Source organism: Onychostoma macrolepis, chromosome 15 (assembly GCF_012432095.1).
Source record: "Onychostoma macrolepis isolate SWU-2019 chromosome 15, ASM1243209v1, whole genome shotgun sequence".
NCBI classification, from domain to species: Eukaryota; Metazoa; Chordata; class Actinopteri; order Cypriniformes; family Cyprinidae; genus Onychostoma; species Onychostoma macrolepis.
In genome coordinates this window covers 21,815,230-21,839,166 of record NC_081169.1, presented here as the reverse complement: position 1 = coordinate 21,839,166, position 23,937 = coordinate 21,815,230, and the positions used below count along the sequence as shown (strand labels likewise).

Below are 23,937 nucleotides of genomic sequence, written 5' to 3'. Positions count from 1 at the left end.
TATTAAAACATTACATATTGTTTTCCTAAAGAGCCCGCGCCTGACAGTTAGGCCTAACGTTACTCATCAACACTCAATATAACGTTATCCGGACCGAACGGTTTTTCTGACGCTATGTTATCATCACAAACCTAACAGAAAACATCTAAAAACTATACTCTTCGTGGCATTTAAACATCAAACAACACAAGACTGATCATTAAATAACTTAACTTCTTTTTCCTCTTGAGAACTGTGCCCGCCGAAATCTCCTCAGGATTAACCGCCAAATCTTTCTCTCAGGCGGCTGAGTTCCTTCATTCTAGCAGCGGCAGAGACAAAACCAACTCGGGCCGAAGATAAATTCACGCAACTACACCGAGTGTGGACCTGCCGCACGTACAACAGCTTTCAGCCGAGATCGGCCCAGAGAGAAAAAGCCGTCTGTCAGCCAGAAGTGTTTTGTAGAGTCGGCGCGGCTCTGGCCCATTATCTTCTCACCGACGTCGTGACTGAGCCGACAGTGCCGCTGTTATGGATCAACTGGGGATCGTGTTAACTGGGGATGTGCGCGTGCACGCAAGTATGTTTACCTGGATTTCCAGCAGATGTTAGACGGCGACAGATTCGTCACTGCGATATTCCGCGGGTCATAGATTAAAAAACGTTTTTCACCAGTTGTATACATTGGCATCATGCATAATAAAGCGTTTTGATCCTGCGGTGTCCATACCTGTGTATGTCACGCGGTTTTAGGGAAGTTTACCATGCTCCGATCTCACGCTCACAACCACGCCCACGTTAACACGGGACATTGTTTCAATGGATGATCAAACCCTTCAACGAACTGAAGTAAAAATGTAAGTATTTTCTTTTCAATATTACTGTATCACATTGTGTCTGTAGTGTCCTGTCATGTGTTCTAATTAACAGATATAGATTGTTAAAATTAGCAGTAGCTAGGCTACCTAAAGCAAACATGAATTGCAAAGTCCTTTAATTTTTTATTGACAAGCCTGTTCATTGAGTTTACTATTGTTCTTAATCAAATTATTTATTTTCTGAGTGATTTATTTATATATATATAGAGAGAGAGAGAGAGATCATGAAAAAAACCCAGAGATGGGCTACTTTGGCTTAACTTGAGTTTGTGTGATTTTACTCTGCTAATTTTATTATCTGAGATCTCTTGCTTGTACAGTCAACTCTGGTGACTCTCTATCCTCTTCCCTGGAAATAAAGTTTCATCCTGGATTTATGACTGATATGAAATCAACATTTTGCATTGATTTAGAACAATTCTGTACTCAGTTTCTTATAATCATATAATCAATTAAATTAACTTAATTTCATATATGGTTAATAGTGTGTCTGTACTGTACTGTACATTATGCTCAGTTAGGTGCTTGACTATAAATGTTGTGAATCTGCTGTCTTTCATTGAACATGTAGAGAACACTTTGTCTAAAGTAAATTCTAAGTTCATGACTCCAGCTTTTCATTTTACATATAGGCCTACTGGTCTCTTGCCAGACTACTTGTGTTTCCGACCGTAGAAAACATGTTATGAGCAGTGCATCAAAGTCAAACTCTTTAAGTATGTGTGATGAACACAGGAAGGCATTTGTCCACAATTTGAATGAGCGATATATGTCATATGTATGGCATGTTTATATTTTTAAGGTGACAAAGTGTTTGACAGGTGTTTATTAAAAGTTAGCCATGCTGTAGGATCTTTCTTACTGCCTCATAGCTTCTTTTTCTAGTTTCCATTGTCTTTTTTATGTCCCTGTCAATTTAAGTCCTGTGACAATTACTCAGCACCCACAACTTTTTCATGACTGACATAGGCAGAACATATGATGCTGTGATGATGAATTATTACATATATGGCTAATATTGCAAAAGACAGTATACATCACTAACCTCATTTGACATCTTACACAAATATGATATCTCTCTCCCAAACATTAATTAGAATAGGAAAACCTTCAATATTTACTTTATTGCAGACTTCTTGATCTAAAAATATGACACAAAAGTCTGTCAGTTTCATAAATAATGAGTGTGGGCCTCTTTATATATATATAACTTTGAATTATGCCAGTTATCTTCATTTCAGTCCAAACAACCTCACTAACATTTGGATTCAGCCTTTGTGACGATTTTAGATGACCCTGTGAAGAGATAACAACCCCTGCAAAAAACTTACAATCCCAACTCTGAATCAACATGCAAAACTGCAAAATTATCCTTATATTGTAATCATTATAATCACAATATGTAAATAATTGCCTAAACATGTTTGTGCATAACTGAATGATGTTAACTACCCAGATCCAGCCCGTTTCCAGTCCAGATGGTGGATCAGCACCTAGAGAAGACCACAACAGCTCTGAATGTCAGTGGAGAGGTGGAGACCATGCCAACTAGATGTGCCTACAGACAGATCCCCTGTGAAGATTTTGTCACCTAGACAGCCATCAGCACAACTGAACTGAGTTGGACAATCACATCGCTGCATGAGTTGGACAGTGCATCGCTGCAACGATGAACTGACTTTAACTGAGAAACTGACTGTTTACTGTTGTTCTCATTTTAGAGCTGCTTTACAGTTAAATTGAACTTTGTTTGCATTATTGACACACTATTTCAGTATTTAACACTGTGAAGCTCCTTTGACACATTCTGTATTGTATAAAGCACTATATAAATAAAGGTGACCTCACTTGACTTGACAGACCTCTATTATAAAACTGTACATTTCTGCAGTATGATCATTACATCGACAGTCATTTCTGACAGCAGATTTCTCTTCATAGTAAAAAAAAAAATGCTGCTTTGAAGTTATGTATTGTTAAAAGTGTTTGTATGTGTGTGATTTTGCTTCAACACCTAACTATATACGTTTGTTGCACATTCCCTATTCAGGATAATTCACTGCATCTTATCGGTGTCACTAATTCGAAATTATATGCCTAATGCAAAACTATAGTTTCTTTATCACTCATTCTTTAGCAATATAAAAAAAAAAGAAAGAAAATGAAATGCTTGACATTCCTTTGATCACAGCAATATTGCTGCTCAAATTTATTTACACAAATTAAGTAATATTTTTGACCAGCCTACACAGGTGTTGCAAAGAAACAAAGTAAACACCTTATTTAATGCATTTACAATTGTCATTAGAAAAAAAAAAATCTATTGAAACGAATGTAGCCTAAACAAATTAATCTGGGCGTGGTCTGAGACCCCACATGAAAACGCATTAAAACCTCCCTTAAACCGCCTCAGATACATTGGAACATCGACAGGGGAAACAACAGAGTCTAATAATGATGCAAATATTCACAAATAATGTGGAAAGCTTTGAAATCTGTTCCGTTGAAAATTCCCTGTGACGAATCTGTGGAGGTCTAACATCTGCTGGAAACTCAGGTAAAACTATTAGCGTGCACGCGCACGTCCCCAGTTGATCCATAACACCGCATTTCAGCCAGAATCGGCCCGAGTGTGCTTGCTATCTGGGCTGTGACGTGCTGAACTTTCGAGCCGCGTTCAAACACTGGAGCGGAGGGAATTGCCATGGAAACGGAGCGGCAACACAACGACTGACAAGCAGGAAGCTCCGTTTCTCGCTGCTGTTTTTACTGTTTTCGGTAAGTTTAGTCCCTAAAATCTCACAAATATTAAATACAGCTATTCCTGACACCTCTCTTGCTTGTATTTGACTCGTTTATGGTGAAATTAGTTCATAGAAATGGTTTAGTGTCTTCGAACAAGTCCGTTAGCATCTTAGCCTTTTTCAGAGGACGTAACGATAGGCTAACTCCATAGACAGCAGCTCTTTTTGAAAGTTTGGGATTTTATTCACATCTTTATGTGTAGATGAGAGATTTTGACAGTTCTGTAAAAGTTTTACTGGTAATATTTCAGTGGGTGATTGGACATAGGCTTATTTATTTAACCTAAACATATAGCCTACACTGTACCGTTAATCGGTGACGTCACTTACATCAGCGGGACAATTAACTGAATCTAGCTCAAATGTATTTTGATCTCTCATGGTAAACAAATATTGATAACTGTTCTGTGATTTCAGAAGAAAAACAAAAGCACGGCAAGATGGGAGGCTCCAAGATTTCACAATTTCTGAAGGGAGCCGCAGACGGAGAAGTAAGGAACACAAGTGAACAGGTGAAGCTTCTTAAAATTTTAAGAGGGCTTTGACATCCTTATTTAGGGCAAGTAAAAGAGAGTAAAATGTCAATCTCATTTTTGATGATGACAGGGCCTGGATGAATGTTCTCTTTGCTGTAGTGACAGGCCGTCATTTGCCACACATCCAGAATATAAACACCAACATCCTGAAAAGCCCAACGCAGAATTCTGTCCAACTGTAGAGAATACCAGTCACTGCCAAAGATATCCTATTATATAAACAGAAAAACAATATCAATCTTAAACTCATAAGAACAGAGTGGTATTCTTGTATTTGAACACATGATACTGTATAAGCTTACCTTATAGCCAGTGTTGACAGTCTTGATTATAATGGTAGTATCAGGCGCCCGCTGTAACAATGCTAGAACAGCTTTGCGGATCCTCAAAACTCTATGGGTGTAGAAATTCAGAGGGTACGTGGTGAAATGGGGTCCCAGATTGAATATAATGACTGTGTGGGGTCCTCCAGCCTGGTCATCGATCTCATTACTGATGTAGTGCAAATCAGCAACTGCTGTTTTTCGAGTGCGCAGAGGAATGCCGTGAGCCCTCCAGTGTAAGTCAATGTTGTTCTTAACATCCACTGCTATGAGCGGCCCTGACTGATATTGGACATGCAGGTTCATCTGCTCCAGGGCTGAAAAACATTGAGCACGTTTACATGCACACTTAAGCTGATTATGCTTAAGCCGAAAACGCACTTGGTCATGTAAATGTGGTAACCAGTTTTCTTTTGTTGGAGTAAGGTCATAAACGGCGTAAGCATAAACTGGTCACAACAGGTAGTTTTTTTGCCTCTGATTTTGCGCGGCATGTAAACGCATTAACCCGCTTTCTGTCGGCTTACTGAAGTACGCATGTGTGATACATGACAGGAACGCATTGGTAGTGCAGATTTAAGAGCATCTAGACAGAGCAAACGTCTGGCAGTAAAGAAAGAAGGAAATATAGGCCATCACAAAAGCAGACACTTTCATGACTCAGAAAATGATAAAAATGTGTTCTCATCTCGTGCAGCAGAAGTAGAAGTGCTTCAGTCACAATGCTGCATTTATAAATGCATGAGAGGGTAATATGAGCTGTAAGTTTCCCACTGACATGTTGCAAGCTTAATTTAACATCACAACTGACAAATGTATGGAACACTCAGAGTCAGATACGCAAATGATTGTATTTTGACGTCACTACAGGCAAATAACCTGATTTATTAATGAAGTCATGTTTACACAGGTTACTTGCGTTGTGAGGTTACTGATGTGCATGTAAACCGGGAAAACTGGTTATTTTAATAAGCTGATATTTGAGAGTTATCAGCTTACTGGTGTGCATGTAAATGTGCTCAGTGAACCCAAGGAAGCTGATTACTCCCAAATATCAGCTTATTAAAATAACCAATTTTCCCTGTTTACATGCACATCAGTAACCTGACAATGCAAGTAGGCCACTTTTACACAACTTTATTAATAAATCAGGATATTTCCCTGTAGTGACTTCAAAATATAATTATTTGCGTATCTGACTCGTACTCGGTTACTAACATAACCTCGGTTCCCTGAGATACGGGAACGAGTACTGTGTCTGCTTAAGATGCTATGGGGAAAAAACTCCTTTTTCTAACTGAAGCCTTTTCAATAACGCAGTGTAACTGAACGGTAATTGGTTCATGCAGTGAATTAAAAGCAAACCAATGGAGCTGCATGAACCTATGGCGACAAAGCCCACCAGAGCCTGCCAGAATGGGTGGGGCCATCTGCCTATATAAGTGGGCATTTTGCCATAGGATCCTTCGACTTCGGTTACTGATGCTGATGCAAGTATCGATAGGGAACTTACAGCTCACACTGTATATTATCCTCTCATGCAGTTACAAATGCAGTGTTTTGACTGAACCACTTCCTACATCTAATGCACAATAAGAGAACACATTTTTATCATTTTCTGAATCATGAAAGAGTCTATGTTTGTGATATATTTCCTTTCTTTAATGCAAAATGTTTGCTCTGTCTAGATTCACTTAAATCTGCACTAACGATGCATTGTCGTCACGCATCACACATGCGCACTTCAATAAGCAGACAGAAAGTGTTTACATGCTGCGCGAAATCAGGATAAGGGGCAAAAAAAACTACCCGTGTCGACCAGTTTGTGCTTACGCCATTTTTGACCTTACTCCGATAAAAGAAAACGGGTTACCATGTTTACATGACATATTGAGCATAATCGGCTTAAGAACGTGCATGTAAATACACTCATTGAGTGAGAGCAAAAAATATGATCCCACAATTACACTGGATATATAATATATAATTAACCAGTAAGCAGCTTCCTATCTCACTTGGTACTGCTTTCACAAAGAACTCAAACCACTGTCTCATAGTAGAGTCTCCCATCATGTAGATGTGTTTGTTTTTCAGGCACTCTGTTGTCTTTTGTGTTGTAAAATGTTGGGTGCTACAGACAAAAGACGTCCACACATCATTCAGGTAAAAGCCGGCTGGAACTGGAGTGTGTAAACCAGGACGACACTTCTCTGTTACATCTGGAAGATGAGAAAATGGAGACTGCAACATCTTTAAGAAAGTTTTCCAAAATTTGCCTAAACTGTAGTTATTTTTATTTTGAAATTAATTCCTTTTTTTGCATCACATTTCCCAACATCTCTGTACTGTACTATTCCTCTGGGTTCAACTATTGACCAACATACCAATAGTTTCATTTCCATGGAAATAAAACACTTTGATGATGCTCTTATCTCCATTGATACCTTTGTTAGTTTGTGTCCTGCCAAAGAGAACATGTTTATCTGTCATACTGTCTTCCATCAATGCATTAAATAAATTAATAAATTAAATAAGTACATTTAATCTCACATGAACATCTTCTCTTTATTTGTCAGACGGTTTCTATAACCGCCCATAGAGTGGTACACAAGGGCACTGCATGGCAGTGATTTGGGTCTCTGGCAGCGCCATGTTTCTCCGGTACGGGGATCGTTGTATTCACAGCAACAGTCTCCGGTTCCCATACTCTCTAGTCCATTCTTGTCCCACTTCACATTACACATCACCGTTTCACTCAACCTGGTCTTATTTGGTCCTGGTCCCTCATAATATCCATTAAAGTACACTCTGTCAGAGTCAGTATCTCTGTGACGCTTCAGGACCTGCACAGCTTCACTGGAGTGAATTAGACGTACAGCAACCTGAGCCTCACCGACCCACGGCAGGAGGAAAGGCACAGAGTAGGAGCCATTGAGCAGGTCCACCACCTCCCCAAACACACTGGCCTGTGACAGAGGAACATTCTCAGTACAACTCTCTCTCTCGGACCCAGGTGCAGAGTTTAAATACAACAACTAAGTAGTTCTAGTAAATTAATGTGTACAATCACTGACCTTAGTTTTAGACCAGAACAGCTTGGCTTGAAAAAAGTCACCCCCGTAATGTTTGGATTTATTATCAAAATCCTTTGCATGCACCGTAACAAAAAGCTCCTCTCCAATTTGGTAGCTCTCTTTCAGGTTCTCTATGATGAATGTGGTGTGAGCTGGACTAGTACTCATGGACACACTTGTGATTGATCTGTCAGGCTCTGCCCAGTAAACAGCCTGCTGTAACCTGGAGTAGGCATCTAAACTGATTCCAAATTCAGAGTAAAATGAGCTTATAATTGACTCATCTGAACTGAGTGCTGAAGGAGAAGTAGAGTTTGGAGAGTAAGAGAGTCCTGCAAAGTGCTGAGACAAAAAGTTTGGTGGAGGGTGTTTCGTCCTTTCATTACCCATATACGACCATACAACCTACAAATACATAATAAATTATTATTAATCAAAAGTTCTGTCTGTGTGGGAATCATGCAGATTAGTCAGTTCAGTTCACTATGGACACTAAATAGTAGAAGGTATAATTTGTACAGAGTAATATACCACAAGGCTGTTAAATGCTTGAATTTAAAGTGCCCCTATTATGGGTTATGAAAGGTTCATATTTTGGTTTTGGGAGTCCCCAACAACAGGTTGACATCCATGCAAAGTCAAAAAAAAAAAAACTTTCATTGTCTTAAAATATGCATTTATTTTTTTCCTTTTCCTTTTTTTACTCCCAAACGGTTCCTTCAACGATTCATTTTTCCAAACCCCTCCTTTGCGTGACGCTAATCTGCGGTGATTGGTCCGATGACCCAATCTGTTGTGATTGGTCTTCTGTGTGCAGCGCATGTGAAAAACGGAATGCCCATCGCCACTTAGCCTACAGCTCGGTGGTAAACAAGCAAACAGCCATGGTATATGCGTTAGCCCAATGCAGAAACAAATTGATAAAGCACTGCAGTATGTACACCAACATATTGCTCTATTCTTTATCAGAACTCCAAATAATAACAACGACAAACATTGACCATTCATCGACACATTTCTAGACAATTGCGAGCGAGCAGATATTGCTGTTAGACGGAGACCTACAAGCTGCACGAAGCGAACACAACACACACAACTAAATGCATATCTTGCATGCTACAGTACAGAGTACATGACAGCAACAGTTTTTAAAAGAATTGCTTCACTTTCATAATAAAAATTTCCTGATAATTTACTCACCCCCATGTCATCGAAGATGTTCATGTCTCCCTTTCTCCAGTCGCAAATAATTTATCAGTCACAACTTATCTAGCGAAATCATCTGTAATTTTCTTTCAAAAAAAAATAAAAAAGTGTTTATACACTTTTTAACCACAAATGCTCGTCTTGTCTAGCTCTGAGAGGCGCATGCGTACTTTGTCTGTGTACAACGGTTCAAGACAGTATGTCTAAAAACTCCCAGCACTTTTCACCTCCAACTTCAAAATCGTACTACATCGTTGTTTTACCAATTACTTTTTATTTATTTTTTGTAAAGGGTGTTTAGCCCTCCTTGCACGTTCACTTTGTAAACATTGCTTCGGTGCTTCTACGGGGATGTAGGATGGTTTTGAAGTTGGAGGAGAAAATGAGTTGGGAGTTTTTCGACATACCCTAACTGTACCCTAACGGATTTACCCTCCCAGTGCAGAGCACAGCGTCTTCTCCACAGGAATCCGTTACAGTGTTTGAGGGAGGGGACGTTCAGGTTTCCCCGGGTCTGCGTGCACAACAAGTGGGCGGGCATAAATATGCTAATGTTTCATGTTGACATCACCTTGAAACAGCTAAAGATTCGTTTTAAAAACGACTCTTTCTTTTGAAAGACAATAACTTCATACACGGTGCAGTTTTAGATTTAAAACTTTGCAGGATGTTTTCATTCATTTCATTTAGCTGTGTTACACACTGCATGAAAGGTAATTTTCAAAAATCCATAATAGGGGCACTTTAAATTTCCATTAAAAGCATAACTGTGAAGTAGTTCCAGGTCTTGTCAATTACAGTTCCGTAACACTTCACCAAAATATTTCAGTTATTTCAAAGGTCCTTACAGCCAACAGCAAATGAACCAAAACCCACAAAGACACCAAGCAAAATATGAATTATTTAATATTTAAGCTTAGCATTCAGATTCTTGAGAAAGGATTGTGATGACGGTTCGGATCGGGGACCAGTGAGTAACCAGGTATTACTCAGATTATACAAAACAAAAATAATAAAATTATGTATTTATATTATAATTGTTTTAAACCAGAAACCATGTGATGTCCATTCTAATGAACACAGGTCTGGAGAGGCTTATTATAACAGGGTGGACATTAAAAGAGTGGATGATCTGAGCAGGGCTGGACTGGGTCAAAAAATCGGCCCTGGCATTTTTTGGTCCTGGTGGCCCACCACTATATATATATATATATATATATAATATGATATACACTACCATTCAAAAGTTTTTGAAAAGTAAGATTTTTCATTATTTTTTTTGAAAGAAGTCTCTTCTGCTAACCAAGTCTGAATACAGCAAAAACAGTAATATTGTGAAATATTTTTACTATTTAAAATAACTGTTTTCTATTTGAATATATTTTAAAATGTAATTTATTCCTGTGATCAAAGCTGAATTTTCAGCATCATTACTCCAGTCTTCAGTGTCACATGATTCTTCAGAAATCATTCTAATATTCTGATTTGCTGCTCAAAATACATTTATTATTATGTTGAAAACAGCTGAGTATAATGTTTTTTCAGGTTTCTTTGATGAATAGAACGTTCAGAAGAACAGCATTTATCTGAAATAGAAATCCTTTGTCTTTATCATCATTTTTGATCAATTTAAAGCATCCTTGCTAAATAAAAGTATTAATTTCCATAATTTCTTTCCCAAAAACAAAACAAAATTATACTGACTCCAATCTTTTGAATGGTGTATTAATGTTACAAAAGCTTTATTTCAGATAAATGCTGATCTTTGGATCTTTCTATTCATCAAAGAATCCATTAATAATAATAAATATTTCTTGAGCAGCAAATCAGCATATTAGAATGATTTCTGAAGGATTATGTGACACTGAAGACTGGAGTAATGATGCTGAAAATTCAGCTTTGATCACAGGAATAAATTACGTTTTAAAATATATTCAAATAGAAAGCAGTTATTTTAAATAGTAAAAATATTTCACAATATTACTGCTTTTGCTGTATTTTGGATAAAATAAATGCAGGCCTGGTGAGCAGAAGAGAATTCTTTAAAAAAAAACATTCAAAATCTTACTGTTCAATAACTTTTGACTGGTAGTGTAGATATGTATCATTGCATCGAGTTGTTTTGGATAATAAAAAAACGTCAGGTCTGACAATATCGTGTCTTTTCGAATTTAAATCTAGATTTATTCGCATTGGCCCATGGAAACCTCTATGAACACACTTGACATGACTTGGCCAGAAAATCGCGGTGGACGAATTTACGTTTTATTAAAAAGTGTTTGTGTATTCTGCGCTAATGGCGCGCGTACACAGGATAGATGCCTGACTCCGTTGCGAGTCCCGATCAAGCCGATTCAACTGCTCTCCCCTCCTCCTCCTGCTGGCTCTTTACGCCGCATCACTCACCGCAGGGCAAGCCTGTTCTTGATAAAGCTGCTGTGAAAACGTGGGAAAAGCCGACGAGGAAGAAGTTGGGGTGAAGCGTTCTTTATATAAGCGGAGCAAAACACTTCGTGGCTCCGTCTATAGCGCATTGTCATTGGGTGGATTACGCTGTCAATAGAGGAGACAAACCAATGGGCCACTGGCTGCTCGTGATGGTCCTTGGCAACAACAACAAAAAAAAATTCTGTCGGCCCCCTCAGTGCGTCGGCCCACCGGGAAAATGCCCGGTATGCCAGATTACCAGTCCAGCCCTGGATCTGAGCTAAAGTCAGTTTTATCAAATAAAGAATGGCATGGTTTTTAACATTTTAATTTTAAAAATATGAATTTCTGCTGACTTTCTATTTCCCATAACAGAGTGGAATATATTGATGTTGACCGGAAGGATAAAATAAATAAAATAAGACAATTTAAATAACAGAGGACTCGCATTACAAAGTTATTTTCCTTCCAAGGAAGTGATGTCAGCTATACGATTTAATGGTTTAATTTTGCCAGCTTTGATTTGAGGATATTCAAAATAACAGAGTGGACAATAACTTAAGGTACACACTAAAACATTTATAATTTTTAAATTAAATGTAGTAATTGACACACACACACACCTTTTCTTTCTTGGTGGTTTAAAATGCTGAACAATATATGTTTCAAATTATTATTATTATTATTATTATTATTATTATCATCATCATCATCATCAATTTCTGTATGCCTAAAGTTCAAATGGTTTTGAGTATGTCTTTTTTAGGCGGCTTTCAAATTTACGCTGTTCAGCGTTTTAAGGCATATTTTCTTATCTACTGGGCAGGGGCATAAATTTCATCTAACAGTAAGGGGGGACAATAAACGTAAAATTTCTCAAGAGCAATTTTTGAAGGGGACACAAATAATACAGCAAAAATTGTACTTGTAAGGATAATATGAGTTCCATGGTTCACCACGCCGGTCATATTATAATTATTATTTTGCCTCATCCATATTTTAGGTTTCGTCTGAAACCTACGTCTCTTTCGCATCAATTCAACCGCATTAAACCCACTGATCTGCCACTTAACATAATATTGAACGAAACCCAACAGGTCTACAATATTAGCCTAATATCAGTTCACACACAGGTTTATCATGTCAGTTGTAGTGGGTGACAAGCTACGGTATTAAGCTTGTTAACCTTATAATCGCTCATAGAAAATACATCGGATGTCATAATTTTTTGTCATGACTAATTTATTAATAATCCAGCATCATCTGTATTAAAGAGAAATAATAATTTCACCCGATGTTTAAAAAGAATAAAATAGCCTTGACAGCCTAACCCTACTAACAATTCTTGGTTCCCAGAACGTTAGTTATTGGTTCCCAGAACGTTATTTTTTATGGTTTGTTTTTGGTTAGCCAGGAAAGTTTTCTTAACGGAAATAGAACGTTCCCATAACGTTATCCTAACGTTCCCAGAGCGTTAGTTTTTTTGTTTGTATAACGTTATTATAACGTTTCCCTAACCTGTTTACTCCATCACTCCACTGTAGGTCAGTAATCATTCAGCACACACGACCCAGTGTAACAAATTGCATGGAAATTATCCGTATGGACGCCTAATCAGCATTATAAAGCCATATCTTGTTTTTATCTATTGTTTAATTAATAAAAAATAATCTGAGCACATCAACTATCATATGTAAGATTAAATATGACCATTACGGGGTAGCTAAGTTACCAATATTTTATTTCTTCAGCACCAAATAAAAATTACTTCACACAATGTATGGTTTATAAAATATGACGTTTATTCACAGATATTAAACAAATAAGAAAAAATTACTTGACTTAAAGTAGGATATCAGTACATTCATTTCTTACCGCTAGTATACAGTTTGTACAGCGGGACACTCCTCTTTTGATCCATAAACAAAAAAATTCTCGCTTAACATCATGTTCTCTTCCGTTAGGCATGTCAGATCCCTCCGAAATCATATTTACTGTCATAACTCATAACTATATTCATTTTAAGTAATCATTCAATAAATAGATCGATAATCGAGCGAGTACGAGTAAACAAGTAAAATGAAATGACCGTTAATTTTTAAATTACTCGAGCGCTCGGCTCTCTTCAGATGAAAGCGCGTCATGGAGCAGCGCGTGGCCGCGTGCGGATCAGAGGCGCGCACGTAGTATATGAAGATGAAACAAACGAAGTTATGATTTCTGTTATCACTCCCTGCTTAATCCTGGCTTAATATTGTAAATTAAAACTTGTTTTAATTGATATAATTTCTGTATTTTAATAAATGCTGCCTTAAACGAATTTCAGGGCTCTGTATAGGTCATTACACAAAAAACATCTGAAACGTTTTCATTGGAAAGATAGTTTTACAGGGTTATAAAAATAACCTAAAACTAACCATTGATCTCTATAAGTTATTTTTGTTTTAAGTTATTTTAAAAATAACCACCCTGCAACGTTCTGGGAACGTTATTTTATGGTTGCAAAAAAATAACCTAAAACTAACCATTAGGGAACGTTCTCCCCAAGTTATTTTCAGGTTATTTTAAAAATAACCACCCTGCAAACGTTCTGGGAACGTTATTTTATGGTTGCAAAAAAATAACCTAAAACTAACCATTAGGGAACGTTCTCCCCAAGTTATTTTCAGGTTATTTAAAAAATAACCACCCTGCAACGTTCTGGGAACGTTATTTTATGGTTACCAAAAAAAACCTAAAAATAACGTTTCCCTAACGTTAGTATTTGGTTCCCAAAAAAATAACCAAACGGGAACCAAAAACTAACGTTAGGGGAACGTTCTGTGTTTGCTGGGAAGTTACTTACACATAACTTGCTCTCTCCCACCGGGACTCGTGTGTGTGTGTGTGTGTGTGTGTATCGGTAAAGAAGGAAAGCAGGCAGTGGACCAAACCACTGTGAGGAAAGGGAGGGGGGAATCAAAACATTTCTGAATTTAAAACGGTTTTTTGCGTTTGTTTTACTCACACAATTATTTTAAGTATATGTCCATTATGTTATTTTCAATACACAGAGTCGCTTGTAATTATATTTTTAGGGGGGACAAGCCTCAGATGAGGGGGATCCTGTCCCCCCGTCCCCCCCGGGATTTACGCCTATGCTACTGGGGACATACCGAATAGAATGTCATTTTTACTAGATGTTGCAACGATCGTCTCTGCTGTATTTCTATTTATCTTTACAAATGTCACATGAAGGCATTATTTCGTTTGGAATGCAGTCAACGCCTATAGCCTATTCAATACGCGACACTCATTGTCAGACAGGCACTTGTGTTCCTTCTGAAGAGAGCTCGCGCTACTGCGCTAGAATTGTATTGGCAATAGGTAGACTTAGTACATTTGAGACATGTGTACAGTTGAAACACCTTAAATATCTTGCGTACACAAGAATCCCGAGCCGTGCTTTTTTGCTCCACACGTGTATTAGTGTTCTCTTTGATCGTGGGAAATCTGAAATGTGTGCGTCTTTCCACTCTGAAGATATCTGCAAAAGTTTTTTTTTTTTCCCCCAAGGTGAGATTTTCATTTCACCATGTCCCTTCCACAATGAATAGCTTATTATTATTTTATGATCGTTAACATTAACATATATCATAGCAAACGTTACTCTGTGCTCTAAAAATAGACATATTTATGACATTGTGCCATGCAAGTTCTTTTCATAATCTGGAGAAACGTGCAAGCATGTCAGTGGGGTACGGTTGAGACACAGTGTATCAACTGTACCCGGATTGGTGTCCTATTGCTTCACATGCTGTTTAGTTGTACAGTGTTGTGATAACAGGATAACAGTTGAAATATCACAAATATAATTTTTTAACAGAATTTGCGTAGCATATGTGTAAATGTGACTTAAGAGTCACATTTACACATATGCTACGCAAATTCTGTTAAAAAAATTATATTTGTGATATTTCAACTGTCTATTATTAATGGACACAGTTTCTAATATGAATGTTAAAAGGTTTACATAGCATTTTAAGAAATATACTAGGTGGTAAAGTGGGTACAGTTGATACACCCCTTATAGGTCGCTATGTATGCAGTAACAGTTCAGTCATATAAAATAAAATGCATATTCAGAGGCTGTGTGTGTTTGTGTACTGGTATTACCTACGTTATGGGGACCAAATGTCACCGTAAGTATAATACCAGTAAATTCTAAGCTTATGGGAATATTTTTTAGGTCCCCATGATAAAACAAGCTTATAAATCATACATAATGATTGAAAATGTAAAAATGCAGAAAGTTTCGAGTGATGCGTAGGTTTAGGTGTAGGGTTATAGAATATACAGGTGTGTATTATTATTTTTACTAGTTTACATTTGTACTGTGTGCCATATCTTTTCTAGTGTTAAATATTTGTTCTTATTTTGTTTAAATGAATCTGAATTAAAGCAAACAAATACATTTATTTTTAAACTGTAATTTTGTAATTTATTACATTTGCAATAACTGGTTAGCCAGCTTTAGAGCATTAAGAATGGGTGTCTCAACTGTACCATGGTATTGTTTCAACTGTACACCATATGGGTACAGTTGAAACAAAAATGCACCTTATGTTTATGAGCTAATTGTGGAAACACCTTATGTTTATGAGCTACTTATAAAATCTGCAGAATATATAACAAGACGCTAAAAAAGCAAATTGTGAAGGATCTGAGACAAACAAGTAGCTATCTTTCTAATATCTGCGACTACAAATATATTATAGACAACACTGAGAAGTTCAAAATGAGCTACAGTACAATAACTTACACACTAGTGCATGTAGCGCAATGGATGCTTGTTGTTGTCAAATTATTTACACAATTTTACATTAGCAATATGATATTTTGTAGCCTACATCTCATTTAATTTGATTAATGTATTGCATTATTAATTTCTTAATGAGATTTATAGAACAAAATACAGCCATATTAAAAGATACAGATATGACGAACATTTCTTTTAATGAACTTACCAGAAAACACGTGATTACCAGTAGACACAGGCCAGTAAAAAACCTCCGTAAACATGATCTTTCCCTGTGAACTGTAAAAGCAGTATGTTGTCATTTTTATATTTAATTACACACAATTAAATTTATATGGTTGTGAACAAATTAGCATACTCAAGACGGGGACTTTTGTATTTCAGTAAAAATCAATGCTGAATTGGAGAAAAAAAAAAAGTGAACAAATGAACAACAAAATTATTATTTTTTTTCTTGTTCTGTTTCTTCCTTTTTTCCTTTCTTTCCTTCTTTTGCTGAGACTATTAAAGGTTAAAACGGCTCATGTGTTCTGATCCGATTATTTGCTTTCTGCAATTGTTTTCATATGTCATCTGAAACGTTTTCATTGGAAAGATAGTTTTACAGGGTTATAAAAATAACCTAAAACTAACCATTGATCTCTATAAGTTATTTTTGTTTTAAGTTATTTTAAAAATAACCACCCTGCAACGTTCTGGGAACGTTATTTTATGGTTGCAAAAAAATAACCTAAAACTAACCATTGATCTCTATAAGTTATTTTTGTTTTAAGTTATTTTAAAAATAACCACCCTGCAACGTTCTGGGAACGTTATTTTATGGTTGCAAAAAAATAACCTAAAACTAACCATTAGGGAACGTTCTCCCCAAGTTATTTTCAGGTTATTTTAAAAATAACCACCCTGCAAACGTTCTGGGAACGTTATTTTATGGTTACCAAAAAAACCCTAAAAATAACGTTTCCCTAACGTTAGTATTTGGTTCCCAAAAAAATAACCAAACGGGAACCAAAAACTAACGTTAGGGGAACGTTCTGTGTTTGCTGGGAAGTTACTTACACATAACTTGCTCTCTCCCACCGGGACTCGTGTGTGTGTGTGTGTTTTTGTGTGTGTGTGTGTGTGTGTGTGTGTGTGTATCGGTAAAGAAGGAAAGCAGGCAGTGGACCAAACCACTGTGAGGAAAGGGAGGGGGGAATCAAAACATTTCTGAATTTAAAACGTTTTTTTGCGTTTGTTTTACTCACACAATTATTTTAAGTATATGTCCATTATGTTATTTTCAATACACAGAGTCGCTTGTAATTATATTTTTAGGGGGGACAAGCCTCAGATGGGGGGATCCTGTCCCCCCGTCCCCCCCGGGATTTACGCCTATGCTACTGGGGACATACCGAATAGAATGTCATTTTTACTAGATGTTGCAACGATCGTCTCCGCTGTATTTCTATTTATCTTTACAAATGTCACATGAAGGCATTATTTCGTTTGGAATGCAGTCAACGCCTATAGCCTATTCAATACGCGACACTCATTGTCAGACAGGCACTTGTGTTCCTTCTGAAGAGAGCTCGCTACTGCGCTAAATTGTATTGGCAATAGGTAGACTTAGTACATTTGAGACATGTGTACAGTTGAAACACCTTAAATATCTTGCGTACACAAGAACCCCGAGCCGTGATTTTTTGCTCCACACGTGTATTAGTGTTCTCTTTGATCGTGGGAAATCTGAAATGTGTGCGTCTTTCCACTCTGAAGATATCTGCAAAAGTTTTTTTTTTTTCCCCCCCAAGGTGAGATTTTCATTTCACCATGTCCCTTCCACAATGAATAGCTTATTATTATTTTATGATCGTTAACATTAACCTTTTGAGCGGTACGGTCCCACATATGGGATTTTCATTTCCGTGCCGCTGGGAGTACGGTCCCACATATGGGATTTAGAACGTTCGGTGACGTCGCATAACTGCCAAATTCAAACTGCGTTTTCGCGCGTTGACTGACGCTGAGATGCAGCTGCACTTGTCATATAATCGCATCTATGCAGTGTTTTTAACCACATGTTTATTTTATGCTTTAGACATTTAAATACACATAAGTACTAGTAAAACAATACATTTAGAGTTCGTAAAATACACTCAGATGTTTATGGAAGCAGCAATAACAATCCATTCAAATATAATTTTCAGATATGTTTTATTAATATCAAATACACATAGTGTAAGTAACTATAAAGTTCACTGTATTCTCCTCCCATCTCACCCGCCACTTACTTGCATGTATTTCGCGAGAAATTGATGAATTTATGTGATGTAAATCGACTGACCGGACTCTCTGAACTGCCGCGCGAACAAACATGGCGGCGCCCATATCTCACATTACAGATCACGATCAAGATCATTTAGAACTGTTTTTAAACGATAAAACACACTCATTTGCACATATTTGTGAATCGGAATATCAGATAGTTGATTATATGGTAAGCAAGTTTATGAATATTTTGAATAAGAAAGGAAAAACGAAATAAAAGCGATCCATCTGTCATACAGTGTTATTGTGGCCGCGGTGTGTCACGTGACAATCATGACGCGTCGCCATGGAAACATTAAGGGAAAACGTTCTAAAATAACGGTCGCCTAAAAAAAACTCACTCTGGGGGGACCGCTGGAATATTTTAAACTCACCACTGAAAAGGTTAACATATATCATAGCAAACGTTACTCTGTGCTCTAAAAATAGACATATTTATGACATTGTGCCATGCAAGTTCTTTTCATAATCTGGAGAAACGTGCAAGCATGTCAGTGGGGTACGGTTGAGACACAGTGTATCAACTGTACCCGGATTGGTGTCCTATTGCTTCACATGCTGTTTAGTTGTACAGTGTTGTGATAACAGGATAACAGTTGAAATATCACAAATATAATTTTTTTAACAGAATTTGCGTAGCATATGTGTAAATGTGACTCTTAAGTCACATTTACACATATGCTACGCAAATTCTGTTAAAAAATTATATTTGTGATATTTCAACTGTCTATTATTAATGGACACAGTTTCTAATATGAATGTTAAAAGGTTTACATAGCATTTTAAGAAATATACTAGGTGGTAAAGTGGGTACAGTTGATACACCCCTTATAGGTCGCTATGTATGCAGTAACAGTTCAGTCATATAAAATAAAATGCATATTCAGAGGCTGTGTGTGTTTGTGTACTGGTATTACCTACGTTATGGGGACCAAATGTCACCGTAAGTATAATACCAGTAAATTCTAAGCTTATGGGAATATTTTTTAGGTCCCCATGATAAAACAAGCTTATAAATCATACATAATGATTGAAAATGTAAAAATGCAGAAAGTTTCGAGTGATGCGTAGGTTTAGGTGTAGGGTTATAGAATATACAGGTGTGTATTATTATTTTTACTAGTTTACATTTGTACTGTGTGCCATATCTTTTCTAGTGTTAAATATTTGTTCTTATTTTGTTTAAATGAATCTGAATTAAAGCAAACAAATACATTTATTTTTAAACTGTAATTTTTTAAACTGTAATTTTGTAATTTATTACATTTGCAATAACTGGTTAGCCAGCTTTAGAGCATTAAGAATGGGTGTCTCAACTGTACCATGGTATTGTTTCAACTGTACACCATATGGGTACAGTTGAAACAAAAATGCACCTTATGTTTATGAGCTAATTGTGGAAACACCTTATGTTTATGAGCTAATCATAAAATCTGCAGAATATATAACAAGACGCTAAAAAAGCAAATTGTGAAGGATCTGAGACAAACAAGTAGCTATCTTTCTAATATCTGCGACTACAAATATATTAAAGACAACACTGAGAAGTTCAAAATGAGCTACAGTACAATAACTTACACACTAGTGCATGTAGCGCAATGGACGCTTGTTGTCAAATTATTTACACAATTTTACATTAGCAATATGATATTTTGTAGCCTACATCTCATTTAATTTGATTAATGTATTGCATTATTAATTTCTTAATGAGATTTATAGAACAAAATACAGCCATATTAAAAGATACAGATATGACGAACATTTCTTTTAATGAACTTACCAGAAAACACGTGATTACCAGTAGACACAGGCCAGTAAAAAACCTCCGTAAACATGATCTTTCCCTGTGAACTGTAAAAGCAGTATGTTGTCGTTTTTATATTTAATTACACACAATTAAATTTATATGGTTGTTAACAAATTAGCATACTCAAGACGGGGACTTTTGTATTTCAGTAAAAATCAATGCTGAATTGGAGAAAAAAAAAAAGTGAACAAATGAACAACAAAATAAAAAAAATTTTTTCTTGTTCTGTTTCTTCCTTTTTTCCTTTCTTTCCTTCTTTCTTTCTTTCTTTTGCTGAGACTATTAAAGGTTAAAACGGCTCATGTGTTCTGATCCGATTATTTGCTTTCTGCGATCGTTTCCATATGTCCTATTTAGGCAAATATTTTGTGGGACCTAGACTATACTTGAATATTTGAGGAAAAAATGTGCCCTTCTGTCATTTAAAATGGGCTATTTTAGTTTTATAAACCTTTTACAAATAATTTAGCCGGCCAAATAAATGAATAAATATATAATATTAAATTAATAAATTAACGTTATATGCATTTATATTATGTCCATAGCAAAATGGCTTAAAGTATTCAGAAATAACTTACAGTTTTGTTGCCGAGTTTCAAGCTCCGTTTTATTTTTTGAAGGCATACTTTTGAGGACACCTAACTGTAAAAGTAATATTCCAAGGGCGTTTTCATTTAATGGTAGGCTAAATGTTTTTAATGTGAAGTCTGTGTCTCAGCCTGTCAGTGTTTATCTGATCCTTATCTGAGCCTTGGCTCATGAATATTAATTAGTTACATGACTTCTCTGATTTGCTGAAAGAAGGAAATGGTTCATCCTATAATGCTCATGAAGCTCTGGCTTTCCTCAAACCAGGTACAGTCTCGAAGTATAGACAACAATGCCACCTGCTGTTGCATAACATTTACAATAGCCATTGAAAATGGGCTACGTGTCCTTAACTGAAAATATGGAAGATTATATCTCACAAGAGTCATCCTGTTTCATCCGGTTTATAGAGATTATATTATATAGATCTGCGTAGCCAACACACTTGTAACTCATTAGGAGAGGTTACACAACAAAATTACAATTTAGCTTTCTGTAACTCATGTTAAATTATCTGAAGACATACTTTCATACCTAAAAAAACGAAATTCAGGGATTGACATATCGACTTAGGTCAGTGTACTGTAAATACAGTCTAAATAATGTAATATAACAGGCAGGGTATTACTACAGTGTTTTTCAGATTTAAAAAAAACTAATTGGACAAAGATCTCTACATACCATTCAGGAAAAAGCCGGCTGGAACTGGAGTGTGTAAGTTATGTAACAAAGCTATGAGTTTGCTAAACTGTGGAGATTTTATTTGACTTCATTGTCTTAAGGTCTGAAAATAATTCCTCCGTTTTTGTGCAACACATTTCCAAGCATATTTGCATCCCTATACTGTACTATTCCTCTGGGTTAAACTGTTGACTAACAGTTTCATTTCCATGGGAATTAAAAATTTTGATGATGCTCTTATCTCCATTTATATTAATACATGTTTATTAGTACATAATAAATAAATTACTTTGCTTCCTGCCAAGAGAACATGTTTGTCTGTCATACAGCCTTGCATCAGTGCATTAAATAAATCAAGTATTCAGTTAATCAAATAATTTTTCTGGTACGGGAATCATTGTATTCACAGCAACAGTCTCCAGTTCCCGTAATCTCTAGTAGTCTATTCTTGTCCCACTTCACATTACACTTCACTTCACTGTTTCACTCAACCTGGTCTTATTTGGTCCTGGTCCCTCATAATATCCATAAAAGTACACTCTGTCAGTGTCGGTATCTCTATGATTCTTCAGGACCTGCACAGCTTCAAACACACTGGCCTGTGAGAGAGGAACATTCTCAGTACAGCTCTCTCTCTCTCACCCAAGTACAAAGTTTAAATACAGCAGCTAAGTAGTTCTAGTAAAATAATGTGTACAATCACTGACCTTAGTTTTAGAGCAGAACAGCTTGGCATGAAGAAAACATTTGAAAAGCATCTGCGACTAGAAAAATTATTATAGACAACACTGGGAGGTTCAGAATGAGCTACAATACAATAATCTATACGCCTGTCAGTGTACGTATTTAAGAGGGGGAAAATGTTGCCCAAATGAACAACAAAATGAAAAGATTTATTTTTATAATTTTTTTTTTTTGTTTCTTACTTTTATTTTGTGAGATTTATTAAAGGTTAAAGCAGCCCATGTGTTATGATCTGATTATGTGCTCTCTATGTCCTATTAGTATTTTGTGGGACATTGTAATTGTCACGAATCTGGTCTGTACTTCCATTCACTCACCACCAGAGGTCACTCACTCACCATCATCCATCGCACAGATCACACAGCTGTCACATATTACAATTGCACTGATTGCACACACAGCTCTCACTAATCACACACTCTATTTCAACCCTGGACTTTCCTTCCGTCACTGCCGAGTATTGTATGCATTATCGCTGCCCTACAGAGCCCCGTTAGTTTCCCTAGTCTTGCCTTGCCTTTGTCGGATTGTGTTTTCCCCTGCCTGGACTATCGCTCACGTTTTTGGATTACCTCTCCTGTCTCGCCCCTTTGGATACTGTTAACCGATCGTCGACCCACACTTGTCTCCGTTTACTCTGTCTCGCCCATGTTATACCTGTTTGCCACTGTTTGACCCTGCCTGTTATGACCACGTCTCTTGTCAATAAAAGTCTGCAGATGGATCCGCACGTCTCACGTCTCGTCAGCCCCGTAACAGTAATGTGTTTTGCATTACCTAGCCTATAGACATTGAGGCTATAGATGTTTGATCATAAAGGAATGTCGTTTGAAATCGACAAGTGGACAATATTAATTTTATAAATAATTTGGCTGGCCAAATGTATTAAAGTATATTTTAATTATATTATCTTAATAAATGAATGGCAAGAAGTAGAAATAACTTTAGTGTTGTTCTTGAATTTCAATCTTCATTTCATTTTTTGAAGGCATACACTTGAAGACATGTAACTGAGAAAGTAATAGTCCAAGGGAGGTTTACCATATCATTTAATGGTAAAAGTGTCCAATGTGAAGTCGGTCTGTGTTCATCATGTTGTTCCACCTCCTAAATTCAGATTTTAATATTCCTATCCCACAGTCTAAAGTCTTTATTTATAGATAAGGTAGCCAACACACTCGTAACTCATTAAGAGAGATTTTAATAGCCTATCATTTTGTCCAATAAACAATTACTGTAATGGTATTTGGCTCTAGAAAACAGTTAAAATCAATACGTAAATAACTAAATTGAAGTGTTCGGGTGCCAGACAAGAGTAGGCCTGTCAATATTTAAAATATCCCAGATAAGCTCTAAAAGCCACCTGTTACAAACCAAAATAAGTTTGCACTCTTTACAACCACAAAATAAATAAATGCACAAGAAAATGAGGGTTTTACTTCAGAGTGCTATTATATTTTCACATACGCAAAGTACAATTGTCCAACAAAAATCAGTACATCACTGGTACACCTTTACACCTTGTCAAAGAGAGAAAGAGGAGAGAGAAAAAAAACTCAACTGTTGCAGATATCGGGAGATGCCGCATTTGAAGTCGCTTTCGAATTACGGCAGCCTTGGTCGCGCTGCGGTGACGCAATCGGCCTTGGAATGCGGAGTGTGTATACTTCACATTGGGACAGCCTTTGTAGTGTCGTGTGACGCAATCGCACTTCAAATCCGGTCTGGGAAGGGCGCGCACTCACAGGCTTCTCCACAGGAATCGAGATCAGGAATCCA

At 36.7% G+C, this 23,937-nt stretch overlaps 1 protein-coding gene across 4 annotated transcripts; it reads right to left on the bottom strand.

The window, feature by feature from the left end:
* Positions 1-3,631: 3,631 nt before the first annotated feature.
* Positions 3,632-23,861, bottom strand: LOC131520445 (NXPE family member 3-like). Of its 4 annotated transcripts, none has more exons than XM_058744686.1 (9): positions 23,720-23,855; positions 20,119-20,189; positions 16,237-16,307; positions 7,598-8,002; positions 7,074-7,489; positions 6,908-6,984; positions 6,539-6,742; positions 4,503-4,840; positions 3,632-4,409 (listed from the first exon to the last, which is right to left on the bottom strand). In XM_058744686.1, exons 2-9 carry the CDS (start codon positions 20,171-20,173, stop codon positions 4,215-4,217), a joined length of 1,761 nt encoding a protein of 586 aa, XP_058600669.1. In that variant the 5' UTR covers positions 20,174-20,189; positions 23,720-23,855; the 3' UTR covers positions 3,632-4,214. The 4 variants fall into 4 exon arrangements, with proteins under 4 accessions (XP_058600669.1, XP_058600668.1, XP_058600670.1 ...); XM_058744685.1 differs by lacking the exon at positions 23,720-23,855 and adding an exon at positions 20,724-20,861; XM_058744687.1 differs by lacking the exons at positions 16,237-16,307; positions 20,119-20,189 and having other exon boundaries at positions 23,720-23,861.
* Between the last annotated feature and the right edge of the window lie 76 nt (positions 23,862-23,937).